At 39.5% G+C, this 18,781-nt stretch overlaps 1 protein-coding gene across 1 annotated transcript in view; it reads right to left on the bottom strand.

The window, feature by feature from the left end:
• ETNK2 (ethanolamine kinase 2) overlaps window positions 1–14,856 on the bottom strand; it is a 31,227-nt gene extending 16,371 nt beyond the window's left edge. Inside the window, exons 1-2 of the mRNA XM_026676900.2 lie at window positions 14,476–14,856; window positions 915–1,174 (exon numbers count right to left, since the gene is read on the bottom strand). Of these exons, the coding sequence (XP_026532685.2) occupies window positions 915–1,174; window positions 14,476–14,643 (428 nt within the window). The 5' untranslated portion in view covers window positions 14,644–14,856. The remainder of the gene's footprint in view (window positions 1–914; window positions 1,175–14,475) is intronic.
• Between the last annotated feature and the right edge of the window lie 3,925 nt (window positions 14,857–18,781).

Raw genomic sequence — 18,781 nt, 5'->3', positions numbered from 1 at the left:
GTATATGGGATCTCTGATCCAAGAGAACATTATACAAAGTATTGTTTTAAACATGCTAATTATTTTCTAATTACGTACCAATACAGGATAATATTTGTGGTTCAGGGTTGAAAGGAGAGGTCCCTGGTGTTCTCCGATCTTATTTGTTTTCTTGCACACGTTTCAATACCCAAACTAGGTAAACGTTCATCACTGCTAGTGATTGTGCTAACTACAGTACCATGGTAATTGATCAAAATTATGCGGTATTGGGATTCTCACTTGGTATTACTTTGGGAAAGTAGCTTTCTTTTAAAACTTACTTACTTTTAAAACAGTTTTCCTTAATCTAGTACCTCCAGAAAAATGTGACTGTGATATTCATAATCTCCAGCCTGTTTTAGTCTCCCTTGGGATAATGGGAATCATAGTTCAACCTATCTAAAGAAAAATTGCTTTGAGAAAAATAATCTGCAAAATACTCCTTGTGGTCTCCTGTGCAACTAATTTGAAGATCTGTAAATGATCTAGTTTCCCAACTGCGTCTCCTATTAAATGAAAATGAAGTTTAAGCATCTTCACTGGATTTCAAAACATGCATCAGCTATAGCCCTTTTTATTCATTCATTTTTTTACAGCAGAAAACATCTGGGGTTGGGACAGAGTAGAGAAAGGGAATTTGGTGGGTTTGTATCCTGCCATGGAGGCAAAAAAGTCTGACATTGAAACACTGTTACGCAAAAGCTATGAGTCTTCTGAGCATCTCTTTTTCTGTGTTATCTCTAAAACTTTTTAAATTGGGAATTGAGTAATACGTCAGCTATATCACCACAATAGCACTATGGGGCCAAACTAAAAGCAGGGAGCAAATACCTTTTCCTATTCATAATAACTATCAGCTTTATTTCCAGATTTGAGCAAGGAGGTACACATACCTGAACATACTTGGCTCCCGGATATGTTCTGGTCCCAGAGCTTTCCCTGACATGAATTCATAGCAATATCCATTCTCAAAAGTGCAGAAGAGGTTGGGGGCACAGCCGTTGTCCTGAAGGACTTGGAAATTTCTCAGCTCATTGGCTCGGTCCACAATAAGTTCTGTTTTCCTGCCATAGACCCGCACTAGGACTGCATCTCTCATATTCTCATCTGTGAAACAAGCCATTAGCTTGTTGGTGATGCCTTCAGTGAAGAGCTTAGACAGGGACAAAGAGAAAGGCAGGCTGAACAATCATAATTGATCATAATCATAATCATAAAGGACAGTCCAATATATAACATTCAGCCATCTGAGGCTTGAAAGTCTTTTTTTAAATGTAGTAGAAAATGTGAGAAGCCATAAATTTTGTTTTTGCATTATATGTGAATGGGTCATTATGGGTTATTAAAAAACAAACAAACCAACCCTTGATTTTATGTTGTATATGAACAAAGCGAAAGAGTAAGATACAAGTGTCTGAGTTTCAACTTGTTTTGTTGTAAAAGAATACATTTGGGGGAAAGGTTTCACAAAAAATATTGTGAGATGCCGGTTGTAATAATTAAAAAAAGTTGTTATTGCTATCATGTCTTGACGTTCCACCTTTGAAAATAGATGTTGAAGTCTCTCTCCATTCCTCTCCCGCTCCCCACCCTTGATGGTGCCACTTCCTGGCAGGTAGGTTGTCACTTCTTTCATTTCATTCTTCATAGTTGTAGACAACGCTATTGCACAGTGCATTCACCAAGCCCCTTCAATGGCTAAGTTAGTGTAGGTTAACAAGAGTTGAGAACAATAACTGAAGGACTTCTACTGCATGTGTCTGACCTAGCTTCTACAGCCTCCAAATATATTGGATCTCTTATGCTACGGAGAGGAACAGCCTCAGGAAGATGATCAAAGGTGGAGATCATTGCAATGCAAACTTCGGGGCCATATAGAAAGGGTATTCATCTGTTTATCTTTTGAGGTTATACTATAGGAAAGCAGCTTAATATAATAAGGTAGGGAGACTGTAGTACATGGAACTAGAGGTTGGGCTCCTAAGCAGCTGTTGTTCAACAGCACTTGGAGAACTACAGATTTCCCATTCCTGGTTTAAAATGATACTTAAATCAAGGTTAAAATGACTATTCCTAATCAATTACAGACAATTCACTGGGCAACCTTGAGCCAGCTGTCACTTGCTGTCTTAGCTTAATGAAGTTCACAAGATTGTTTCAAGGGTTAAATGAAAGGCGGGAGGAAAATATGAATGCAACCTACAGTTTATTGGAGGAAATATGAGTTTCATATGGAATAAATAAATTGGACCTGAGAATTTAACCTGGGACTTAGCTCTTGTAAGCTAAAACTTGGATTAAAAAAAGAGATGTGCAGCACATTCTATTGAAAATATGCATCTATATTTTATATTTGCATGAAAATCAGCAAAGCAGCAGATAAGGAGAGGAAAAAGGAAAATATGGTATAACAAAACCAGTTAATTTAACAGTGCTATGGTACATGCTGAATGAATGGATTAATATTACTATCGTTAATTCTTGTCCTTTGATAATGTCACAGATGATGCAAGTCTAATTACAATATTTAAACTGCATGACGCTCTAAAATAAAAAAAAAACCCAAACTCAGAATGATGTGTCATCCAGCATGCTTTAGAATGTACAAAGGCTGCATGCATTTTAGTAGAGTTAACTTCATGGCCTAGAAAGGGGAATGTAGATTTTTGAAACAGCCATGAAACAAATAATCATTTTCCCTACTCGTCTGCACTATGGTGCTGAATGGAATATCCCAGCAGCTCTCCTTGAGCAAAACTTGAATTCTATTCAAACTGCATTATTATTATGAAAAACATTACTTCTACACATGAAGAGTTCTTTTCAGCATGCTTTTGAATACTGGCATTATGAAATTGGGGCAGAAAACAGAACATTTGGAATTGCAGCATGCATGTTTTTATTAACTTGCACAAGGACCAACCATTACATATGATTAGAACTAAAAAAAATTAAGCTCAAAAATTTGCAGTCCTTCCAAAATCCACTTCCTTTGCTCCATTTTTTTTTTAAAAAATCAGCAATACAATTTGGCTCTCAAGAGTTATTTTGCTATTAAACATAATTGTGAATGAGAAATCCTTGCTGAATTATTGCAAATCACACTATCTATCTGGATCTCAGGATCTATAGTTTCTGCTCACACCAGATATAATGTATAGAATGCATAAAGGTTGACAGGGAGAAATTGTTATTTTAGGGGAAGATTGCAAAAGGGAAGAATATATACGTATCTTTCTAATAGTATCAACAGTATAAATGCATTTCTTAGCAGTGACAAACAAAAATAATCCACCAGTATGGATTATCTTTCATTAAGAAATGCCTCCCAAACTCATGTTCCACAAACATATTTGATTTGGATTCTATTTCTCCAAATTTCTAATGTATGTAGACAGCAGAATATACAACAGCAAAGTTGAAAGGAGTATAAGCAGTCATTGCACTTGCTTTATTTTTTTTAATATAAAACACCTTGGCAATCATTCTGCACTGAGAAACACAATTAAAAAACACCCAATTCAAGCACTCTTAAGGGGAATTTATATACCTCCTCTAATTTACAAATGCATCTCTGGACTAGGATAAGGAGAATTCTTTTGTATCGTACAGCAATGAATGCAGATTCAATGCATTTTATGTTCAAACTCTGACTATAACCATAAAGCAAACCGAGTAGCCCTGGGTCCCAGATCAATGGAGATATCTCCATTGAGGATGTGCTAATGCTTAGATTGCTTCTCACAAGCAAACAGACGGCTTAAAAAAACCAACTGTCCCTAATTTGGCTGGTTGCCTGAACAGATGGATTTCTCTTGTTTATAAAACAAGCTGCTAGACTTCCATGTGTTTCTGAGTCCATAGGACTGGCCCACACCCGTGTTTCTGTCTCTCAAGCTTGAAAACTTTAAGATAGGCTAGCTGGGGAATTCTGGGAATTGAAACCATATACTGTATCTTAAAGTAGTCAAGGTTGAGAAACAAGGGGCCCAGAGAATAAGAATAAAAAGAGCGTTCTCCGATTGAAGGAATGATCAAACTAGGCTGGGTCCAGTAAAGGAAGTTAGTGCTAGGGATAAATAGTCAGTTGGCCCAGTTTGCTCTTGATACCAAACAGCTCATAAAAAGAAATTGGGAAGATATCCAAAAGGTTCTGTCTAAAGTGGGTGAATGGGAACTACAACGACAAATGTAAGTCCATATCATCATGATTGCTAAGTGATACAACTTGGCACAAAAATATATATGCAAAATTCAATTTGTTTATTGCTGGGAGCTGAGATTAAAAAGATTTTGGAATCATGAGGGACAAGCTCTGTCTGTCAGAAATGTCACCTCAGCCTATGGTTGCTTTAAAAATGGTAAATTCCACCCTTGGCATCATTAGGAATTGGAAATATAAGAGTTAGTTAGTAAATCTTACAACAATCTACCTGGCTTCAGGCAGAATAAGAGAAAGGGCAAAGAGAGGCAACCCAAATAATGAAGGGGATAGAGCAGTGGTTCTCAGCCTTTTTTCACCATGCACTTTTTCTGACCTTGCTTTTTTTATTATGGTTCCCTCTTGTCCAGGTCTCATTACTGGATATGGACATAGATCACTAACTGGTACATGTTCTTACATCAGTGGGAATCTATTTATAATACACTTTTATAATCTATTTATAATACACTTTTCTATGGCTCCCTCAGTACATGCCATGGCCCGCTATGTAAGCCCCCTTAAAAAAATCCAAGGCCCCCTCAGGGGACCATATGGCCCCTAGCTGAGAACTTCTGGGCTACAGTCCTAGAGACAATAGCAGCATTGGGGGCTTTTAAATAGGGATGAATTAGCAGATAAAAGAGATTGATTGATCGAAAAGACTTACAGTATATAGCTGTCTAAATTAAGATATAGAACTCTGGGTGGCTCATAACAACAAAAGCCAAAAATAAACCCTAAATACTTGAGTAGAAGAGTTGGCACTTTACAGATTTCCAGATGGCTAAGAGGTGGGCCCTGCCTGTTCTCATGGGGAAAGGGCATTCCACAGGGGAGGGGCTCCCACAGGGGAGAGGCTGCTATGGGAAAGGGAACACTTCCTAAGTCCCAATAGATGGCAACATTTAAGAGAAGGGGCCTGGAGAATGCCCACCCTATCCAATCTGGTGGAAGTGTACACACTTTTGCCCAATATAAAAAAATGTGAATACATTTTTACAAGTTATTCTTTCTTTCTCATAATATGAAATGTGAATACATTTTACAAGCTATTCTTTCTTTCTCATAATATTGAAAACTCAGAAATGGTGATTAAGACAAATTTGAAGAGATTAAGGGCCAATTAAAAAGAAATACTTTTCTACCTGCATTTGTGAGTTTGGCCACTGCATAATAACAAATGCTGAACTAAATGTTTAGTAGTCTAATTCAGCAAGCCACTAATGTTTCCATGTTCTTGTGTTTCAAAGGGCGGTGTTACAGCTTCAGGTATTTCTCTTATGTTACAAATAAGTAGACCTCAGGTGATGTATAACCCAAATGGCTTTTTAGTAGAATTTCAACATCCAGCCCAAGGAGCTTCACATCAAACAATAGTTCAGGTGCATAACCATGTGACAAGGATAAAGCAGGAAATAAATCTAGGCTACAAGTCATTTTACAAACCCCTCCCACAAAACCCACGATATCTATTTCTAGAAAAGCTATAGACACACACACATACTTCATAATGAGTAAGAAATGAACAGTATCTGAGAGAGGAAAAGAGTCTGGTAAAGTTGGGAAGAATCAGTTTTGCTGAACTTCAAAAAATGGCATCAGTGCCAAATGATCTCTTCTTCTCATTTCTCATATCTTATCATAAACAAAACCTAAAAATCTCATTGTTCAGACTTGATCAGATAAAGTCCATTAAGGATTATCAGAGACAACATATCACTTCTAACTTTGACCAAATAAACCAACTTTATATTCCTTCCTTTCACTTTTAACAATCTAAATCTTTAGTCCTTTCAAAGAGTACTTTAGAACTTGATTTCTTTTTATTTATTTTTCTTCGTCCCTTCTCACAAAGTTTTTTAACAAGTCTTTTTTGTAAATTCAGTATAGGAAAGCTGTCCAGATTATTCTTTTGGTTTGTTATTTGTATACCTCTTTTAATTATTAAGACATCAGCTAGATTCATATGTATATCCAATGTGGCATCTTTTTCTATATCATTTAACTTGTCATCCTAAAATCCACTTTCAGATCAATCTTGGTCATTTTTAAATTTATTTTCAGGTACTTTCAATCTTTTCCAGTAAAACTTGTTTTTTGGCATATTTTAAACCAAGTCTATCTATAATGGTAGATACTCTTAAAATTTCTGGGTCCATTGTTCAAATATAAAATTCAATGTTAAAGTATTTTGCTCCATTCCATATTAGTAAACTTAATTTAAATGTTCTTTTCCTTTAATTGTAATATTTAATTCCTTCTAGTTCCTTCTAGTGGCCAATCTTTGAAGTTTCATCCTATTTTTTTATGAATTCAAAACAACATTTTCCCAAGGGAAGGATTCTTATAATTAATTTCAAAATCTTAATTTAAATCCATCTGGACCCTTAGCCTGCTTATAACTTTTCAAACTCAATGTTTTAATCAGCCTTTTGCTATTTGCCCCCCATTCCCCAGAATTTAAAAAATAAATCTTAATTATATTTAAAACTTTTCTTGCTGAGGGCTGAAGGAAACTCATTCACTGTATCAAACTTGCCATTCTGGAGGTTCATGTAATAGTTGAAAAAACAGCTAACAAGCAATTTCCAAAAGTGATTAGAAAAGTAAGCATGTGAACCTAGTATCGTTTAGAAAGGTGCTGAACTGTGGTTAGGACTACAGTGATTACCCCTTGTGTCCAAGAGATCTGAACCTGTTGGAGACCGCTCTTTAGTGGTCTCCTTATGAAGAACAACTGACTCTAGCACTTGTTAATGATGCTATTCCTATCCTTGTCTGGAATTCAAAAGAGTTGGTCCATTCATTGCTCACCATTCCACCAGACAAGCACCTACCAGTAACATTCAAGCAGACAAGCAGTTACTTAACAGACTACTTAAGAATTGTCAATAACAAAGGCAAAAAGTCTGAATCGTGGATGTGATACAACTTGGAGACAGAACAGAGGAGAAAGACCTGGAGAAAGTCACAAAATATAAAGACCCACAAAGAAGAATAATTATGGCAAAAGAAAGCAAAGATAGTACGATACTAATAGTAATAAGTGCCCTGGATGGAATCTTGAGCAAAGACTTGATAGGTGACTAAAATTCAAATCCAGTCTCAACATCTGACTTTTTTTTTTTATAAATGCCAAATAGCATTTTACGAGTACCAGTGAAAAAATGTGTTCCTCTCTTACTAGTTCTATATACTCCTTTTGCTCACATAACATTGCTTCCCATGTCCTATTATAACTTGGTCTGTAATTATACATAAACATATGCAATTAAAGCAAGCTGCACTAATCTTATTTATCTCTGCCTCTGTCTCCCTCGTGTTCCTGTTTCTTCTCCCATGTTTTTCTATTGTAAGTTCTTTTGGGAAGGGACTTATCCCTCAATACTCTTTAAACATCATGAACAAAGATAATGTTCATAAAGAATGGCAGCATCTCTTTGGCCTGAATCAAGCTTTAAAATCCCATCTGCTAAAACATGAATGATGAAGAGTCAGTAGTTTTTCATACGTTGAATAACCTTTTTCCAGCAGTCTCAGCTAGCATCAACAATGTTGAGGGATGATGGGATGTAGTAGAGCAACTTTTAGAAAGGAGAAATTCCTTATTTCTCTGCTAAGAGACTTGATATAAGCCTAAGTAAGCTTACCCTACTGCAGGGGGGTCAAACTCGTCACGTAACGTATCACAACTTTCCCCCCATAAACCAGGTGTAGGTGTGGCCAGCGTGTGATGCATTGGCCCACAAGTTTGACACCCCTGCCCTACTGAGTTCAGCAGAGCATCCTATCAAGTGTATTCATCAATGATGGGAAAACTTTAGGTAGAGGGCCAATGGTGCAAAGTGATAGAATTGTTGTCATGTGTAATAGACATTCCTATGTTTTGCTTCCTCTTGACAATATTCTCTGGAGTTTTTTTCAGGTCTTTTTATTATCTGCATTGTTTGCTAGTTTTTTCTTTAATGTACTACTCATGTAATACTTTTTCTTACCATGTCTCTTTTCTACTCTTCAGTTGGTGTCGGTCTCTCCAGTATTCAGTAAGTTTTCGTAGTGTACTAGCTTCAGTGCTTCTTCACTGTACTTCATATATTCTTTCAATGTGCTTTTTTCTTATTCTACTGCCTGGTGTACAGGTAACATTCCACACCCACCTATGCTCCTTGTTGTTTAATGGCATTAAAGGTACCATCACAAAATGTAAGCTGTTCCAAGTAATGCTGCATTGTGCAATTGACAATGATTTTGTCAATGCCAGTGGTGTTCAAGTGGTGCTTCAGATGTTTATGATTACACTCAAGGCACCATTATTGATACTATTTTTGCTTTCTTTTGCCAGTTATTCTACATCTACTTGCAGGTCTTTATATTTTGTGATTTTCTCCAGTTCTTTCTTTTCTGTTCTGTAGGTACTCCCACATACACTACCCAGACTATTTTGTCTATTATATTCTTGTTTATTGAACTTATATACCATGAACATGGCAGAACTAAAGTAAAATATAATACAACTAATAAATACTGGGATCATCAACTAGAGGTGCTAATCCTAATAGGCTTTTTGCTTAGACGAGCATGAAGTAGGAGTCCTGAATGAATTCTCAAATCTGAATGCCCAGGAACTTCATTTTATTTGAGCATTGGAGAGAAACGCTTCCAGTTTGCTCAGCTGTAAAATGGGGAAGATGAGCCGCTAAAAGAGGCCAAAGGTTATTTATAGTCTTCAATTTACATAAGCCTTCAATATCTTGATTATAGTACTTGCCCAATGCTAGCAGTTTGTGAATGCTGTCAGTGATTGCAATAACCATACACATAGCAAATCATAGCATGTCACAGAGACAGAAAGAAGAGTTTGTTGTCGATGGGCTTTTGCCTACCTCCATATTTTTCTCATCTCTTTGGTTTAACCACCTCATTTCACATCCCCCAAACTAAACTCTTTATCCCAACCCAGCAAAAAACAGGGCAAATTAAGTGGTGGAAAGACAAATCCTAATATAAGATTTGATCTACAGACAAGAACATTGGAGGTGGCTTAATATGAACAACAGCTCTGGCTTTCAGGGACTTGCAAAAGGCCAACATGATCAGTAGCAATCTGATATCTGGAGGAATGCTGTTTCCTGGATGCCATAACAGAAAAGGGTCTCTTCCTGGTCCTGCTAGATGACTCTTCAAGGGATAGGACTTGTAGTATGCTTCTCATGTGGATCTGATGAGATAGGTGGATACAAATCTTGTGGAAGCTTGTGGAGCATAGGTGTAACTTGTACACTTTAAGAAGTGCCCGTAATTGCTCACAGCATGATATTTTGCACCAGCCTCAGTTTCTGGGTGGTCTTCAAGGACTGTTTCATGTGGTAATCAAGGCATGAATGATTATAAGGAGAACCCCTACTCCAGAAAAGATGTGATTGGTGCAGAAACCAAAGCTGTGCATGCAGAGGAACAAACTATCCTAGAGAACTCATAGTCTTAGCATTTCTCCCCCCTCCCCACCCCCCCGGCTCTTTATAGATGACCTTTCCCATTTATTTTCCCACTGATTTTTTCCATTTGATTATACTTGACAATTTATAAATTTGTAATGATCCTTCTGCCACAGACTCCCCAGGCTTGCTGAGAATCTGCTTGATGAGGGCACCCAGCCAAATTGGGTAGAGAGTCACAGCCAACAAGCCTGCATCCCTTCAGAATCACATCAAACAGGGGGTCAGGATATCATTTCTCCCAGTCAGTAACAATGGTCATGGTTCCCTCCTCCTTTTTAATCTGCAGTAGCTTTTATGGGGATGAGTGCTTTTTCTATTAATGAATAAATGAATCCACTGGCAGACTATAGTATTGGGGTGGGGTACAGCGTTAGACAGAACAACAGAAGAAAAGGATTTAGGTGTGCTCATAGCAGATGACTGCAAAATGAATAAACAGTGTATGGCCAGGCAACTGTGAAGACAAACAACATTTTGGGATTATCACTAGAGGGATCACCAGTAGGAAAGAGCAGGTCCCTAATCCCATTATATAGGGCTTTAGTCAGACCCCATTTGGAATACACTTCTGGAGACCTCATTAAAAAAAATATTGATAAAATTGAGTAAGTCCGAAGACCAGCAACAAAAATGTTGCTCATCTCCAGACTCTGTGGCAAGGTCTGTGGGACAAAACATATCAGGAGAGATTGGTGGAACTGAACATGTGCAGCCTGGAGAACAGGAGGGAATGGGAGGACATGACTGAAACATTTAAATATATTGAGGGTCTGCATAAGTTTCTAGAAGGTAGTAGTTTCAATATTAAGCAAATGTCAAGAACCCAGGGGCATAACCTCAATCTGACAAGAGAGAGATTCAAAAGTAATGTTAGAAAGTATTACTTCACAGAAAGAGTAGTAGAAGCTGGGAACCGACTTCAAGCAAAGGCGGTGGGTCAATCATTAGTAACTTAGGATAAATACATGTCTATCATCTGGCAAAAATTAATAAAATAAAAAAGAATAAATAAAAAAGAAAACACAATCAAACAAAATACTCAAACAGCAAATTCAATGGACCACTGGGTCTTTTTCTGCCCTCAGTTTTCTATGTTTCTATGAATAGGTGAATCTTTTTATCTTAGTATTACAAGGTATTAGGATTGGGAATCACAGCAGGGAATGATGCTTGTAGTAATACATCTGATGCTTGATGCTGCTGTAATCTGGTTTGCAACTTCTCAGGAGTTTTCTTTCCCCGATAAAAGTGTTTCTGTTCTACCTTACTGTTGGGTACTGGAGAAAGCCTTTCAAATTTCTCTTGTTAAGTGTTTCTAAGTTTATTTTAAGCAGACTCTGCCATAGCACAACAACAACAACAACATGTGATGAATAATAATAATAAAGAGGAGGAGGAGGAGAAAGAAAAGGAGAAGGAGAAGGAGAAGGAGGAGGAGGAGGAGGAGGAGAAGAAGAAGAAGAAGAAGAAGAAGAAGAAGAAGAAGAAGAAGAAGAGGAGGAGGAGGAGGAGGAGGAGGAGGAGGAGGAGGAGGAGGAGGAGGAGGAGGAGGAGGAGGAGGAGGAGGAGGAGGAAGAAGAAGATGGCGGCAATAGTGCTGAACATCTGTATTATGTAGCTCAGATATAGGATGAGGGTGAAGGTTCATTCTCTGAGCTTGTGGGTTGGTTTCTGAACATTTTGTTATCGGGCTAGGTAGCATCTTTAGCAGATTTAGGGGATGACAGTGACAGTGTTCTGTTTATAAGGGTTTCAGGAGGTCAGGAGGTCTTGGGGTAGTAAGGTCACATCACAAGACCCTGACCTGATGGGATCTTCACCTGATGTGACCTCACCATCACAAGACCTACTGTCCACACAAAATCCTTATAAGCAGAAGAACACTGACACTGACACCCCCCTAAACTCCATTGAAAATGTTACCTAGCCTGGTAATGAAACATTCAGAAACCAACGCATAAGCTCAAAGAACGAACCATCGCCCTCAAGAAGAAGTGTTTGTAAGTTTATTTTATTGTAGGTAGTGGAAGATGGTTTAGGCTACACATCGTTCAATCACTCACAGCATCCCTGACTGCCACCACACTTCCCAATATGAAAATGGTCTCCAGGGGTTCCTTGGGGATCTGCAGCATGGAAAGCCAGAGTGGCTGAAGAACCGAAAAGATAAGCAAAAAATAATAGATTGGACAATTCACACTGCCCACCTCCTACCTAAGCAAATGTAAGAGTAGCATATTTTATTTTATTCATAAGAACATGATCAACATTCTTTCTTGTTCTAAAAGAAATAATGAAAGCAAACATCCTTTTTCATACTGAATTAGAACTGGTAGGAAAAAAAATAGAACCAGTAGAATTCTCTGCAAGACACCAGGACAGAGTTTATTTTCACTTTATCACAACGAAGTGAGCTTTCCCCAAAGGTCTCAGTCCACATCTGCCTTCCTCAATGGCATTCTGAATACAGCAACATAGCTGCTCAGACTCCAGGGACTTAGTGAAATGGAAGCTTCCCAGAGACCTTCAGCTACACTTGTTTACTACCAAATGCCACTTGTTGAAGAAGAAGAAGAAAAAAAGGAGGGGCAGGATCTTGAGCTTCAGCAGGCCCAGGTATATTACTATCTGTGGTAGAAGTCCATCATTCTCTAACCCCCTATCAAGGGGCATATTACCCAAGCCAGAAGGTGTTGTTTATAGTATGCATGTCTCAAAAGCATCCTTCACCTTTCTTGGCAGTATAAAACAGTGTAATAATAAATCACCCATCACCTGCTGCACATCCATATCTGTTGCCCAAGAAGGCCCCCATGTAGAGCTGGTTGGTTTGGCCTTTTCAAAAGCTCATGGTGGTAGAGGAGGTATCTGGGGGCTCACAGAAGGGGCTGGAGAAGAGCCTTGCTTTGAATCCATTGTTGGAAATGGGTGTAGGAAACAAACAAAAAACAAACAAACCGGGTCTTCAATATAGAAAATAATATCTCAGTTGATTTCCAAACTGAGTTTGTCCATAGCTACTTAAAAGTGAAGATAGTTCTAGAATCCAGGTTTAGAAGCAGCTTAGTAGAAAAGGTATTTCCAAGGCAGTGTTACTCTTTGCAAGGGAATACGAACATATGTTTTTGTTTTGCTGGCACAGTTTCAAAAAAAGAGGAACAGAAATTCTTCCTGTTTGGTTAAAGTGGAGGTTCACTTATTAACCAACATCAAAGTACCTACTTTGGTAATAGAGGGACCAATAACTGTTATTTGGCAAGACAAGGGTAACTACACATTCATGCATGCAAAGTAGAAATTGTCAGTTCATCCAGAGATGGTCCAAGATCAGACTACATACTACTTTCACTCTGTAGAAGATGCTTCAAGTAAATCAAATGTGTTTTTCTTAATTACAGATTATTCAGCATAGTTATCCCTGTGTCCAACATGTAAAACTACTTAAAACTATTAGCACAAAGTTGCAATCTTGTGAGACTGTGTCATTAACTGCTTTGAGTCAGGGACTCTGTATATTGTATTTCACATAAAATCTTATTTATTCTGAAGAGCACAACTATTATATAAACAGATATGATAAAATTAACTTTTCTAGATATGAATTGGCTGCATCATGGAAAAGGCACCTATAAAGAACCAGCATACTTCCATACAACTGTGTGATTTATAGATTTTTCCTTTAAGACTCTTGAGATCAGGGGGGCATGGCTACAGGGCAATTTCTGCAATCCTGGCTAAGTGCTTTACTTACACTGAAGTGCAAAAAGCTGTGAAGAAGAAAAAAAAAGGTGTAGCTCAGAAATGCACTCCTTATTCCATGACTTGCTAAAGTCATGAGTGGCTTGTTATTCCGAGATTGCTGTAAAGACAATACAAGTAAACCAACATAGATTGATTTACATGCTTTAGAAGGGATTCAAGATTGCAGAATGAAAAATGGATGGTGGCCAACATTGGAACAATTAATGTTCATGCTATTTCTGAGTAAGAGAATGTTCATTCTATTTCTATTTTACAGATATGACCACCGAGTCACAAAAATAAAAATTATAGGAGGCAGCAACTATCAAATCCCTCTCTCCAAACTAAAGACAGTATGCCTGCAATCACACCTGATGCTTAAACACAACTAGACTACAATGAACTGGCAGGGGAAATCTCTCCACTTAAAAATCAATTCCTTTTAACCATCAGGTGATTTTGTGGGGGAAAATAGCATTCAGCTGGTGTTTAGAGATCATAAAGAACAAAGTGGGTGTTTCATCCACTAAACATTCAGAACAGCCTCCTGATCATAATCTGTGTGCCTGAAGGACCTCACTCCGCATGCCAACTACGGTGGAAGATTCAAACCCACATCCCTGTACAGAAAGGATGAAAAAGATCTAATTTTGGATCACCTTGATAAGACAAGTGATCAGAGAATCCAATGGGCGAGTTAAATCACTATGTTCCTGGGTAAGAGGTGCAGCTAAAGCTTAAAGGAAAGAGCTAAGGTGCTGCCCGGTCCATCTTAATGGGGAAAGGCTCGCACTACCAAACCCAACCTCGACCTGTTGAATGTTCCTTAAAAACAAACACCCATCTAAGAGGGTGAATTGCACTTCCGGCATACCATTCCCGCCCCCACGCCCCTCGCTGTTGTTCCTTCTATGCCCTCGGTATCCTCACAGGAAGATGCCGAGGAGTCTCGCCGCAGCGGTGCGTTTTGGCTGCCGGCTGGGAGCGAACTCTCTCTCTCTGCCTTCGTACCTTGGTTTTAACGCGCTCCGTCTCCCATTGTGGTCTGAGCGTTCGGATCAGCTGCAGAGCCCCCGGCAGGACGTTAGTCTCATCCACTGCAATGCTGACACGCCGGACGGCTGGGTAGCTGGAGAAGACGTGCCCGCTCTCCTCCTCCTCCTCCTCCGCTCCCTCCATGCCCCATCGGCCGCTCAACCACCACGCGGCTGGGCTTCAAGGTGCAAGGCAGAGTTAGGGAAACGGAAGAGCAGCCTTTCCCACCAGCAACTCCACCCCTCTCAGCACCGGGAGGCTTGCGAGGTAGCCCATGTGGAGGAGATGGGAAGGGGCTAGGAGGGGAGGAGCCAGCCCCGAGAGGAATCCATGAGTCACGCCGCCGCCGCCGCCACCTCCTCCCACCGCACCCCCAGCAAGCATTTCTTATTGGAACATCCAGGCTACCCGGATTATGATGTCAGAGGGAGGAATCGTTCGCCGCCAGACCACAGCAGCCCCCCCCGCCCCGAAGCAGCCCTCCTCTGGGAGGGCAAGAGGCAGAACGCTAGCCAGGCGCGGAGGAAGAAGAGGAGGAGGAGGAGGAGAAGGATGCCATCGCCGGCTGAGCATCTTCCCGCTAGGAAGGTGCTGCTCCCGGTGCTCTTTTTTTTTATATAAATTTTTTATTAATTTTTAAAAACAAACATAAACAAACAAAACATAAAAACATAAAAACATAAAACATCTTTTTTGAAAGCAGCTTGATCCCGGGTTACATCTCTTGGTACAGACACAAATTCAAATTCATCCTCATTTTATATACCATTCCATATCTTATTACCATTCTACATTTTGTATATAGCTTCTCCCCTCTTTTAACTTTCTTTATTTTATTTTATTTATTTCATCTCAATTCAGATCATTATACTTATATTCTTTGTCCTGTTTCAGCTGTCTATTGTCTTTTCTCATTAAACATAATTTCTCCTGTGATCACTGATTGGATTATGACGCCTTTATATCTTTCCCCTAAATACATAACTTCCATTTGGATTCTGCTTAGTACATTCTAAAGTTACACACTATATTTTAAAAAGAGAAAAAATTATAAATATATAATATAATTAAAACAACAATCCATACCAATTCAAATCTATCATTAATATTAATAATCATTTAAATCTTAAACATTTTACACATTACTTTTCAAATAAGTATCATGCTTCTATGGGAACACTTATAAACTTTCCATAGTTATTTCCCCCCCACTTCACTTATATTTTAAAACATTATGTCATTAAAATGTTCCCATTCCTTCCTAATTCAATTCTCTCATTTATTTCATTTCATTTATTTTGTTCACAAAAGTTTCACTGAATTACACTAAGTATTTTATCCCACTTTTTAATCATATGTTGTTTCCAATTTTCTAAGATTATTTCTAATACAAATATGACAATACAATCTTATGTACCTTTGCAGAATCACTTTTTCAGTTAAATTTTTACCCATTATCTCGGAATAAGTCCTGTTTCTTTACATCTTGCTCCACACCTTTGTAACTTCTCTTCCCTTCCTTCCTCCCTTGCTTCTTCTCTCTGCCCTTTTTACCCCTTTGTCTCTCCACCTCCATTTCCCTCTTCTGTGTTCCCCTTTTCTGTTGCTTTCTAACATTATATCCACTTTTCACCTTATTTTTCCCTTTTTTGGTTGTTTTTTAGGTCTTAAAGTCTCCATTCTCTTTCCCCCCTTTCCCCAAGTAAAGTTACTTGTTCGTTAAAGATGGCTTCTTCTTTGTCCCAATCTTCTTGTTGCGCAGTGTTTTCTTGTAGTTTCTCATAGGTACAGATCACCATTTCTAAGAATTGAAAAACGGAGCCAAAAGAGCCCTTCCCTTCTTGTTCCTCTTCTTTGTATTTTTTAAATTCCATTTTCAGTTCATCCACAAGTAATGCCATTGTAAAAAAAAAATTTTTTTTAAACAACCACCCAAGTGTTTTTAGTCATTCAAATATAATTTCCAAAAGTCCCAAAGTCACCAAGCAATCCAAATACACACAAGCTGTTTCTTTTAACACTTTCTTCTTTTTTCACTTTCTCTTCCTGGGGTTACTATTTAGTTACAAAGTTCCAGTTAAAATGTATCTTTTAGAAGTCTTGTTAAGATTTAATCAGATTCTTTTAAATTCCAGGCAGTCTCCTCCTTCCAGATCCTGCTCTTATTCTTTTCCTCTCCCTTCCCACTTACAGCAAAGAAAAACAGCTTTTTTTAGTGTTCAGAAATCCTTATTATCCCCTTGACATTTAATTATCCAGTTTAATTACCTATTAATGCCAAAGCGGGTTTTTCTGATTTCTCGTTCATCTCTGTTCGCTGTCAACGTAAGGAAGGAGAGTGGAAAAAAAACCTTTCCCTTTTCACTTTCATTCGCTGCTTCCGAATCTTCTTTGGGAGCGATGTATCTTTTTTAAAAAAATTTAAATTCCAGAGTATCTTAGTTGTTGCTTCTTATCCTGGTCAGCCAAAACTTTCACTTCTTAACTTCCTCCTGCACTTTCTTTTCTGGATGAGTGCTTCTTTGAGGCAGCCATTTCTGACCGCCGCTCTTACCGCCTTCGGAAAAGGGAGTTTAGCCAGCTGGGGAGGAAAGATGCGGCTTTCCTCTACCCTGCTGGGATCTCCCCCCTCTTCACCACCTCTATGGGGTGGCTTAGCCCTGAAGCCAAATGGCTCGGGACGCTCCAGCGGCGAGCCCAGGCAGAAACCGTGCACGATCACGGATTCCTGCCTGCCGCCGAAGCCCTGCAAACCAGAAGTCGCCAGCTCCCGGTGCTCTTGTTAGCTGGCGCCACAATTGGCGCTTCCAAAGCGGCGCCCGCCAAGCTCGGCTCCTGGGAGTTTCTGGATCTAAGACAGATAACAGTTAATCAGAGTTGGAAGGGACCTTGTAGGTCATCTAGTCCAACCCCCCACCCAAGCGGGAGACCCTACACCATTTCTGACATATGGCAGTCCAAGACACCGGGAAAGGGGTTGGGAAAAGAGCTGCGAGGATTAATTACTGGTGAGGGAACGAGCGTCCCACCACCGGGATCTGTGCTTTTAGTGCTGCGGGTCTTTTTTTCAGCTTGTTTGCTCGGAGGAGGGAAGCGCCGCTGCACACGTTGCTTTGTGTGCGTGGCAGGCTGCTCTGAGCCACAAACAAGCACCCAACGCCTCATAGCCTAACTCGGGATGCGAACCCCTCTTAGGCTAGGGGTTCAGGGAATTATGCGAATCCAGGAAATTGAGCTCAGTGGGTTGGAATATCAGATGAGCAACCTTTCACATTCTTAAGCGGCAGACAACTAAGTTGGTTTGTGACAGACAAGCAAGAATTCACCAGGGATTTCAACTGCGTGTAGATGCAGGTGGAGATTATCAGACTAACTTTTAGCTGTCATGCAATTAAAGGCAAAGGATCTTCACCAAGCTTGGTGAGAGGAATTCCCAGGCCTGCTTCAAACAAATATTATGAAACAGTTAATGTGTCCAACTAAGATCCTTTTCACACCTGATCCTAGCTCCTGCACAGCATGCTCTTTGCTCTTCCTCCTCCTTCCCTCCCATACCTAAACTTTATTTTTTTCCTTAACTCTGTCAGTGGTTAAAAATGTGACACAGGCTCTGCACAGGTTAAGTAGTAGACTAAGCACGTGCTTAAGGGCACCAGGCCCAAAGGGGGCACCACAAAAACTTTTATGTAGCTTAAGCTTGGCTTTGTTTGTACAGCATGTACAAAGGAGGGGGGGGCACCAAGATTTGTCAGTGCTTAGGGCACCAGTGAGCCTTAATCCGCCACTGGGTTCTGCCATGGGTACAATCTGATACACTTCACTGACCATTCATTGATGGAACAATTTGAACGGAAATAGCCTTGGTAACAGTTGCTCACTTTTAGCTAATACAAAGCATGCCTCTCACCCTTTTCTCCCTGGACATTGTCTTCCAAAGTCATTCATAGGACAGTAGGCAGTCTGATTGCTTCGACCGAGCTTTTCCCCCTAAGCTCAGCTTGAAGACCTTGGAGCACCCTGGAAAAGTCGTAAGTGGGGATCAAATGAGCCCAGGTCATTGCAACTTTTGTAAATATATGCCAGTTGCTAAGTGCCGGGATTTTAATCACATGACCATGTGGATGCTGCAACAGTCGTAAGGGTGAGGATCAGTCTTTATAAGTCACTTTTTTCAATGCTATTGTAACTCAGTCATTAAACAAATGGTCATCAGTCAAGTACTACCTCTGTTGCAGGGGTTGCCAACCTTTTGGACCTCAGGGACCACCAAACTCATAATTTT

Source organism: Notechis scutatus, chromosome 3, assembly GCF_049901735.1.
Source record: "Notechis scutatus isolate UNSWTSFEM ecotype Mainland chromosome 3, rNotScu1.2, whole genome shotgun sequence".
Classification (NCBI taxonomy): domain Eukaryota; kingdom Metazoa; phylum Chordata; class Lepidosauria; order Squamata; family Elapidae; genus Notechis; species Notechis scutatus.
Note: the sequence above shows the minus strand (reverse complement) of the source record. Positions and strands in the feature narration are given on the sequence as shown.